Consider the following 10,391-nt stretch of genomic DNA (forward strand, 5'->3'; position numbering starts at 1 on the left):
GCCTGTGTGAATTCACACGCACAACTTATCTTTCTCATATTAAGAACACTGTTAAACTGCCACTTTAAAATGGGTAGGCACTGCAGAGAGAACACAAGACACTAGCATTGACTCAGGATGAAAGCCAGTAAGAATATCAAGACTTTTTAATATGACAAGTCTAAACGATATAAATAGAGCTTAAATGAGAATCAATGCCTCTATCAACTTATTTTTTGTCTGTCTTACATCTCATTGATGCCAGTCACCTCCCAGCCACAACAGCTTTGTGACCAAGGCCATCTACTGGTGAGTGGGGTGTGCAAATTAATGGGGTTTTTGTTGGCCAGATTTAATTAGTGCTTGTCAAGATCTAGACTCATGCATTGAAATTGTGCCAAGCAGCTATTTACAGTTGAGCAGTGTCAGTAATTAGTAAACATGACCACAGTTTCAGATGAACAAATAAATAAATAAAGGCTTCCCAAACCCCACATGAAGCTAAAGAAACATGACTTCACCCAGGGGAGAAGAACGTGGTACTTTCAATCTCCATCCCCAGTTCAAACATAGTCCAGACACCTTGTGGCCTCACTGCTCTGTCTAATAGGAATCAGAAATGTCAGTGTTGCTAACAGAGGTATGAATTTTATGCTAAAAATCACTAACAAACCTAGCAACATTGTTTTCAAGAATTACTGGGGTCTGAATGAAGAAGTTTGCAGGCTAAAACTGCAAATATTTTAGATCAGTATGTATGGGGATTTACAGGCTGTACAACAAAATTAAAATCGTACTTGTCCTCCTGACTTAAAGCAACAGAAATGGGAGTCAAGCAAGGAGATGGAAGGGCAATACAGCATGCCCAAATCCTTCAACACTACAATTTCTAAGGCGATGTCCAAAACATATCAGCAAGAGAATTTGGGAGCCCTAGCATGCTGTGACTGAGATCCCCACATTGTTCTAGTGTTCCCTGTTCAGCATCATTACTCCTAAATCACGAAGATGTTTCTAATAAAACACTTCCTTTAGCTCTTTTTTAAAATTCGGTAACACTTAAGTTAGTATTATGATTTTTTAGAGTAAGGTGTTTGAACAGCGCACTGGAAATACCGAATTACAAGACAATATTCTCCTTCATCTTTGTCTTGGATCAAGATGAAGCAAACAATCCTTTAGTCACCCTTTTTGCCATGAGAATTTGGGACAACCTTTATAGTATATAGAAATATATTCACTAGGAGCTAGCTTGAAGACACAAAATACATTTCTTATCTTAGATAATAGGAGGTTTGGGTAGATACTTTTGTCTGGCAACATAGAAACCAGTAGCTCCTGTTTTGTCAGAACAAGCGACATGGAAGAAAAGTATTTCCACAAGAGAAAATGGAGATGCCATAAGATGACAAATGCCCTTCACTGACATTCACTTCAGTCTGATTAGTTGCAATGACAAACAGATCTATGACAGAGAATTTATGGATGGCAGGTAAAAAGGAGTCAAAGCCTCCTGTAAACTCCAGTGCCCTCTTCTTTAAGATGTACATTTGTCCATTTCTTCCAAGCTGTGTTTGGTTTGTGAGGTGTTTTTGCAGGGGGTTGGTGGGTGGTTTTTCATGAAGCCACTATTAAGCTGTAAATCCAGTTTAATTACATCATTCTATTCACTGTGTAAGCAAACCACTTTCCAGTACAGTATGCTTAGTAATTTATGTGCCTTTCTGATTTATCTGTGGTGCAGTAAGGCCATGGGTAATTCTGCATCTGATGGAGATTTTAGTCTCCAGGATAATTTTTAAAATGAAGATTAGAGGGAAAGAAGCCCAAACATCCAACAGCCATCTCCCCCCAACCTACAAGACTTAAACATAAACATAACTTTGAAAGAATAAAATAGCCCATGTAAATTTCCAATGACATCTCTTTTTTTCAGCAAAACTATGTTATGAATTTGGAGCATGTTCATATCAAGTCACAATTTTATAGTGAACAAAACAATTTTTTCCATTATTAGTCATACAGAAGGGTCTACTTGGCCTTTGCTTCCAAAAATGGAGCACACACTAATAAAAAGGCAATTCCCCATCAGTCATGACAGAGACTCCTGTTTTGATACACCAAATCAAACAAAAAAAGATACTAATAAAGTAACCCAAATTAAAAATTAAGATATACTAGCATTTCTACATAGACCTCTGATACTTTAACATGAAAGCAGACTCTCCTGAGTACAAACATGGCTTCACTAGTTTTTGTCGTCTTTTACTCCATAATGACTTTTTAAAAGAAGCACATCTGCACACTTCACTAGTGTTCTGCTTGTTTCTCTTGTTACAATGTTAAATATGGCTGATTGCAGCTTCTTGCAGCACATCATTCCGTGGCCAAACTGGACATGCACCATTTAGCATCACTCCAGCAAATGGCCCACAGAATAATGAACATTTTTCACTTCACCTCAAACTTTTCCAGCCTGACTGCATACAAAATAGCTAATTTTTTAATTTTAAATACATAACTTTGTTTCTCCCCTAAAGAAAGATGCCTCTCTCTCATCACTGAACTTTGTCCAGAGGACAAATGACAAATTCTCCATTATAAGGCCAGGATGCTGCTGCTAAGGCAAAGCAAAATACCATAATTATTTTTCCAAGATTTGACATAAGAACTTGTTGATAAGCTTTAAACATTCTTCTCATTAAATCACTGCATCAAAAGTGCTGAACTACAGAAAAACTCATTTATACTTTTCAGTCACACCGACTGTGAATCACAGTAATTATATTTATTTTACACTTTCAAAACACTGCACAAATGTCCACAACATGCCTGGGTAGAAAGTTAGCTTTATCTTTCAAGTTGAGATAGGGGATTTAAAAAACCTGTTATGATGATCTCCTGTTGATGTGCACATAAAAATCTCAAACTACTTACACCAGGCATCTCATGTTCCAGAAACTGAGATAATCTGAGAACTGGAAAATCGGTAAGTTGCAACATCTAATTTTAATGATTTTCTCATTTCTTCAACAAGCATTTCAGAGTACTTCATTTAGTTTCACTGTCAGGTCCTCTTTTAAATTTATGTTTTCAACTGATTTATCTCTCATAGACTTCTAAACTTGGAATGGCCTGTATGTTACTGAATTGAAAGGAATGTTGTTTTTATACATATGTATCTTTGATCCATTTTCCCAGTGCAATGCTAAAAGCTTTTTCTTACTCCAGTCCTGTAGCAAATATTGATAATGGCTCTAACTTTTAAAATCACAAATATATTCAAAAGCAAGATTACCTCAAAATGAACTGCTGAGGCTAGACAATCTAAAGAAGTCCATCTACCTCTATTTCATCTTGCATATTATGCAGTTATATATTGTACAGTCCCTAGGGAAAAAAGAAACATATGAAAATAACTCAGAAGGGCCGCCAGCCATGAAAGTGTTGTTTATCTTCAAGTAGTAACATTTTTTTCGCAGAACGTAAGAAGTCGACATACCCGTAATGCCGGCCTGCATGAAACTGTACTGTCTAAATGCCTTGGTAAAGCATTAGTACTAATTAAACTTGTACTAGCCTGTTCCAGGGAAAAGGCTTTATTGTAATGCTGCAGCATAGTGTAAGTTTCAGAAACAATTCTGGGAAATCAAACATACAAAATTCATCCCTCTTTTGGAGGAGAAGGCAGGAAGGGGAAAAAAAGAGACCAAAAAAAGCCTGATATTTGTTACATCAGAACATTTACAATGGTACATAAAAAGACTGGAGAAGGCATTTATTCTAATAGCCTTGGATGTTCAATCCGTGTAATTGTCCAGTCAGGTTTTGCTCCTTCTGTAAATTCCCTTTGGAACCTGGAAAAGGAAAGACAGTAAGTGAAGAGTTAAAATTTACTTAATCTTTAAAGAGCTACTAACACCAACAAGAAATCATGAAGTAATATTTTACTTCAAAGTTATTCTTGTAAAAGCTCCTTTGACTCTGATGATTATGCCCCAGAATGGAAGATCAAAATTAATTCCATAGCAAGAAACAAAGTGCACTGACTTGAGAGTGTTTTGGTTCAGATCCCACAGACAGGATCAAGCAGCAACAGCATATAAAGACAGCACTCAAGTTTTCATAGCAGTAACTATGAATACAGCTTTGTGACAGACCTTAATCTCTAAATAAAGGGTTTGATTTAGTAAGATGGCAACTGCATTGTAATGGGAAATCACATGCTATGCATTCTACCTGAAAATACTCATTTTTACTGGACTATACTTTAAAAAGTAATATATTTTCAGAAATGCATCAAAGATCAAGCTAACAATAGTACTGAACCTCCCTGAAAGAAAATTCCACAGTTGTTGAATAGAAAAATGAAAACGCCCACCCCTATTTTCAAAGAATCTTCCTCTTTCTTTTGTAGTCATTAATGCCTTCCTCCCTGAGCATGTCAGTTTTGACTGCTTGTCATCTAAAGATAAGTCTGAGCTTCAGGATGAATAGTCACACTCTAAAGTAACCTGCATATTGTGGACAAGAGCAGTATGACCTCGTTGCTTTGCACTTACACGCAAATCCACTCCTGGAAACTGTCTTCTCCAGACACCCAAATACTTAACACTCAGCTTCCAAGGCCTGTTAGTATCTCTGCTCATTTGAGTTTACGTTAGTACTGTAAACAGCAGAAGGAACGCATACTTGCAAGATCTCCCTGCCGGGGAACAGATATTTAGAGCTTTAAGGGGAGGCTCTCTAGGTTAATGGAGCCTCAGAAGCCTCTGACTCACCATCCAGGCAAAAGCACCGGTGTCCTCAAAGCTTTTCCTTTGCCTCAGAGCTCCTGATCATCTAGTCCCCATTGTCTCTCCATTTCAAATGTGGGTGTAGAAGTCATTGATTATATGGCATTTCTCTCACAAAAAAATCCACACTTTTTCCTAACATCTGAGAAAGTTTTCAGTACATTTTGCCAACCGTGCAGATATTTCTGTACTGCTCTGGGATCAGTACACTAATACAGACATTATTTACAAGCATTTCTATGAAAATCCATCAACCTAATACGTGCTTTCAGGGTTTGGGTCAGAGTGGCATGAATTATCTGAACACCAGGTGATGCTTGCTTTGTTCTGCCTTTCTGCAGAAAGCATTTGGCTAAATGTCCTCTCTCATGAGCTACTTTTTCAGCTAATTGCAGCTCTGATTTTTGTGTGGGAAATGACAAATCAACAGCACCACGGTGGACTGGTTGGCTTGACTGCACTGCTGTTAGCTGTGCTACAAGAAATGGGTATTTCTTGGACAAGGACTGATACTGGTCTATTTCCTGAATGCTGCAGCAGTACAGGAAAGGATCAGAAACCTCATTCAATGCTCCAACTATCGCTCTTCCTGAGAAAGAGTTCTCACTAATCTCGGCTCAGAAACAAGGTAATAACATAATGACTTTAAGGGGTATTTAATAAAATAAAATTAAAAAAAACCAAAAAACACCCCCCCCACAAACTGGAAAGCTGGATGACAACTAACTTAGATTAGAATCAAGGTAAATTAAAACATACCAAGTTCTGCACTGGCACAGTGTGACTGCTTTCAGTTCCCAAACTGCTTTCCACACAGCTAGCTGATGTACATGGAGAAAAGGACAAGTAAACTTACTCGTAGTTTGCTGTTAAAAGATGCCTTTTTTCTTTTGTGTTTTCATCTCCAAACACAACCTGGAAAACTTTGGTTTCACCTGGTACTTCATCAGGTAGGTCAGCACCATTCAGATACCAGAAACGCATCAGGATACTAACAAACTTTCTTCCTGTTGGAAATAAAACAAAGCATAAGGTAGACCTCATTTTTCTCATTGGTCAAATACTCCTATTTGCTATCCAGCATATATTCTAATGAGACCCTGGAAGGGCAGCTGACTTCAGCCATAAAGAATGCATGATAAAATAATGAACCATAAAGCTACTTAAAGCCATATTCATGCTGTTTAGCAACAATAAAAACACACTCTGTAGAAAGGTATGTATTTTATCATGAACGTTGTGTGACATTGTGCATAATCAAACCATATGAAAAGCTGGTTACACCAAGGTCCAAAGTCAACTAGTGATACTACAAAAGTATATAGAGTAGTTGAAACTCAGGAGTAAATTAAGAAAAAAAAAAAATCCCTATCCCCCAAAACAAGTAAGAAGGTCACTGGGTCTGACAATTTGAAGTGCTCATTGGAAGACCCATAGTTAGATTATAAACTGTCTCAGCTGTCTGATAGTGAACTGAGCACAATAACGCTGGTATTCCACCAAAAGAAAAATTTGTTTGAGCTCATCACTAGCTTAAAAAAAAATTTAAAAAAATCAGTAACAAAGTATGTTCAATGAAAGCAGAATACAAGTGAAGACAGCAAGATCTACTTCATTATCCAGCCTTCTTGCAAGATATATTTTCACTGCTGAAGCAACAGCTTTCTGCATATAGCAGAACAGTTGTTTTTGGGTGGTTTTGAGATTGCTAAGGACTAATAATGTAAAAATATCAAATTACAAAAGAAGAGGAATGAGCAAGACCTAAACAGAAGTCAAAACAGTACCATGACTTATTAACAATAATCCCCCACGTTCTGGTTTAAAAGGAAATCAGGGAATTATAGATAGATGAACTACAAACAGAAGAACAAGGAATGAGAAACAGTACTCAAAAACACATCCGTAAGGAGAATGCCTGCTTTGTAGCAAAACCAGGAAATAAGACTGCCCATTGCTGAAATGTTTTAGAATTCTAAACATACCATCATCATCATAGTAAATACGAACATCTCCTTCTGTTGTGTACATGATTGCATCAATGTCAGCTGCTAAAGCATCCCTGTGGTTGTCAGGGAGCAAAGAAATCTTTTCCTTCAGCACCTGAAGTACCTAAATTCAGAAAAACTGTCACTTAGTTTTTCATAAGGAAATTGAAGAAACAATCTTTTCTACTGCAGTTAATAAAATGAGCTATATTGCTAAAACATTTGTATAACATATATAACAGCGGAAGTGGAAATGCATTGGGAAGTTTGGGCACTCCCAAACCCTAATTCAGTGATATTAAAGAAGATCCATTTAATGCTCAAACCAACAAAACCAAAGTATTTTAAAAAATGTTTAGAAAAGGCACTGTCAAAACAGAAGTTGCAAAGCAAGGCACATAAGCCCACAAAACCAGTTAAGCTTGCTTCCACAATCATACTTACACTCTGCCTTCTCTCTACATGTAGATTTCTTGGCCTTTGATTCAATTATTTCTTAGTTTCTTTCACAAATGTCCTCAAAAATCAGTTCTGTTACCACTAAGTTTATCTTTACTATTTTGTGATCCACGTTTCCATTAGAAAAAGTTTATACGCAATCAGAAAAAAATGAAAAATCATTGCTCCGAGACTTAACCTGTGACCATATCACATTCACATCCGTAGTATTTGAGTGTCCTAAGACCTATACATCTGTGTTAAGTAGAAAAAGGGTGTGGTGCATGAACTGAACAGAGGCATCACCTCAGACACCACATGAGAAAGACACGTCACAAGGAAAGATGAAGCTGTGCAGCACTTTTTTTTTAACTCATACTCAGTTTTTAGCCTAACTTGAATTGCCAATATTTGAATAACAAACAAATCCAGAGGTCGCATGGAAGTAAGAGGAGCTCTTCAGTAGAAGATACAGGTTTCTAGTGCATTGCAAGTATAAAATTCACTGGCCAACGCAACAACAAAGTAGTGTGGTATCACAGCCTCAGCCACTGCACGGTCTGGTTACATGAGGTCTCTGGATCAATGTTACCCTGATCACCTGAAGAATTTAAGATGAGCAGAGGAAGAGGAGATGCTCTTTCAAAACAACTATAAGAAACAAACTCACTTTTTATTGCTATCTCTGCTCAGAGAGAGGAGGCAAGATTGTCCAGTGGGGATGCACTAGAACAGCACCAAAATTTTTGCTGCAAAGACATGAGTTGCAATAGGGCAGGCCAAGCTGACATCCCGTAACAAGGCAGACATAGACCTGAAGTATGTCCTCCACTTGACTCTGATGCATCTGCTACCTCCGTCCCCTGGGAAGGCCAAGACAACTTCAGCAATTAAAAATTCATAAAAACACAGAACACACAGAACCGATGTTTAACCAGCCAGGTCACTCATATCCCTGAGACCATGACACAAGACTGAGGCCTTCCAGCCGAAACCAGTAATTGGCTGTATGATCTGCTTGGAGCCGGAACGCATTAGTGCAGCAAGGATGAGCACAAACTAGTTCCCTTCTTCAGCTGAATTCTGGTGCGCATACCAAAGCTTCAGCTATCTGCCTACACCAACAGAGGTACGCAATTCCACCTGCCATCCAGAACCCACTGCCTTTCCATTCTTTTTGGTACGCCAGCAATCTTTCTGGCAATTGGTCTTTAAGCCCAATCATAAGAACATTAAATTTTTTTCTATACAGTAACTTTAAACTATGTTTCATGCCTTGAAATTAAACCTAAAAAAGGTGCAGGACATACAACTGCCCTTTTAATGTCATGCTGTTTTTCCCAAATTAAACCAAGCTGGCAGTATTTGTAGATATTGGCAGGCTGAATGCATGTTACTTCATAATGGAAAATCAGTTGCCAGAATAAGACACGGAAAGCATTTTTACCTCTGCTGATACAAGTTCATCCAGCAGTTCAAGTTTACGCTGAGACAGCAGCTTTGAAACAACAGAAAAGGCCTACACACACAAAAAAAAGAGAAATACATGAACAAATAAGCCTATTTTTCAGAAAAATCCATCGTTATGCAACAAGCTACCCAATTATTCCATGATTTAAGATTTTGATGTTTGCAGAGTATATCACCATTGAAATAGAAGCACTCCAGCATTAAAAAAGTGATTACATGAATGGATAAAAAAAAAGTTTCTTTTCAGTCTGTCATTTAAAGCATCAAACATTTTGATAACAGGCAAGCGAATGTATGGCTTAGTAAAAAAAAAAAGCATTAATCTATATGACTTGGTTTTACTCTCTTTTTGATAATTCAAACAGCCTGTGTCTTCCCATGTAAATATTTTGTTCTCTTGCCCCTTTTTGCACCCCACCTCCTAGTTTCAGTCAAAACAGAAGCTCCAGTTTATAGCAAATATTTTTATAAGGTTTATAACAAATATCTTTATAAATCTGGTTTAGTCTCTAAACTTCAGAAAATTCAATTCCCCTTTTCCCCTCAAATTTGCAGGTAAAATTACATATGATGCAATAATGCCTCTGCATATTCAAATAATGTACTGGTGAAATACTGATAGAGTGTTTAGGGCTCAACAGTAAATACAAACAAACAAACAAAACCCAAGGTGAGGTAAAACAGGTGGTTCTGCATGCACAGCAACGAATTCAATGTCGAGTTTTTTTTGTCTCTCTTGAATTGACCTTAAGCATTTTAATGTTCTGTCTGCTACCACTTGGTATGTTGTTTTTTGTTTGCTTTGTTTTTTTTTTTAATTAAATACAATTTAATAGCAGGTAACTAATTTTTATATTATTAGCTTTGAGATCGCTACCTCTTTGACACATTCTGTTAACAAAGCTTATTGGATCCACAAATCTGGAGAAACAGATATATGTACCAGTTCTATGCCTGCCTAAGCTTCGTCATTTTAGGAAAACCAGCTAAAACAAGACACCTTTTCCCTTAAGGTCTCTAAAACATCCACAAGTGCTTCTCTTCATAGTGCTTTGGGGGGTGGCTAACACAGCTTATTTTAATCCTGGAACCTGTGACAGGAAAACTAGAGAAGCCTGCAGAAAAGCGCCGGCGGCGCCCGGGGGGCCGAGCGGGCCGCAGCCAGCACGGCGCGGGCACCTCTCCCCTTCAGGCCGGCAGCCAGGCCCTTCTCGTCTCCCTGAGGCACCGCGCCAAGTGACCGAGCCCCGCCGCCCGTTCGGCGCTCACCTGCTTGGCCCCCCGCGTGAACTCCTCGATGCTAAACTCCTGGTCGAAGTAGAGGCGGATGAGCAGGTAATAGAAGCGGGTGCGGAGCCAGGCGAGGGGGCTGGTGATCCTCACCACCACCACCCGCCGCTGCGGACCCTCGGCCTCCGGCCCCTGCCCGGCGGTGCTGGCGAAGCGGGCGGCGAGCGCCAGCGGGCGGGGCCCGGACGGCGGCCGGGCCGGGGCGACGGCGGGCGGCGGCGGACCCCGGGCCGTCCCCGGCGCCGCGAGCGCGCGCGCGAGCCAGCGGCCCCGGCCGGGAGCCGCGCGCAGCGCCATGATGGCCGCTGTCCTTCCCCCCGCACCTGTCCGGCCGCAACTCCCGCTCCACGGGAAACAGAGGCGGCGCCGCCGCCGGTTCCCTCGCGGCGTGGCGTCCTTCCGGGAGGCGGTGGAGGTCCAGGTGACGGGC

General features: G+C 39.7%; 1 protein-coding gene across 1 annotated transcript; it reads right to left on the bottom strand.

Annotated features, from left to right (window-relative positions):
* Positions 1-3,757: 3,757 nt before the first annotated feature.
* Positions 3,758-10,258, bottom strand: MAIP1 (matrix AAA peptidase interacting protein 1; the record flags this gene model as incomplete). The annotated part of the gene is made up of 5 exons (XM_082001355.1): positions 3,758-3,836; positions 5,632-5,782; positions 6,761-6,887; positions 8,649-8,720; positions 9,941-10,258. 5 exons carry the CDS (start codon positions 10,256-10,258, stop codon positions 3,758-3,760), a joined length of 747 nt encoding a protein of 248 aa, XP_081857481.1.
* Positions 10,259-10,391: the final 133 nt, after the last annotated feature.

This window comes from Phaethon aethereus (genome assembly GCF_964289735.1).
Source record: "Phaethon aethereus genome assembly, chromosome: 6".
NCBI lineage: Eukaryota > Metazoa > Chordata > Aves > Phaethontiformes > Phaethontidae > Phaethon > Phaethon aethereus.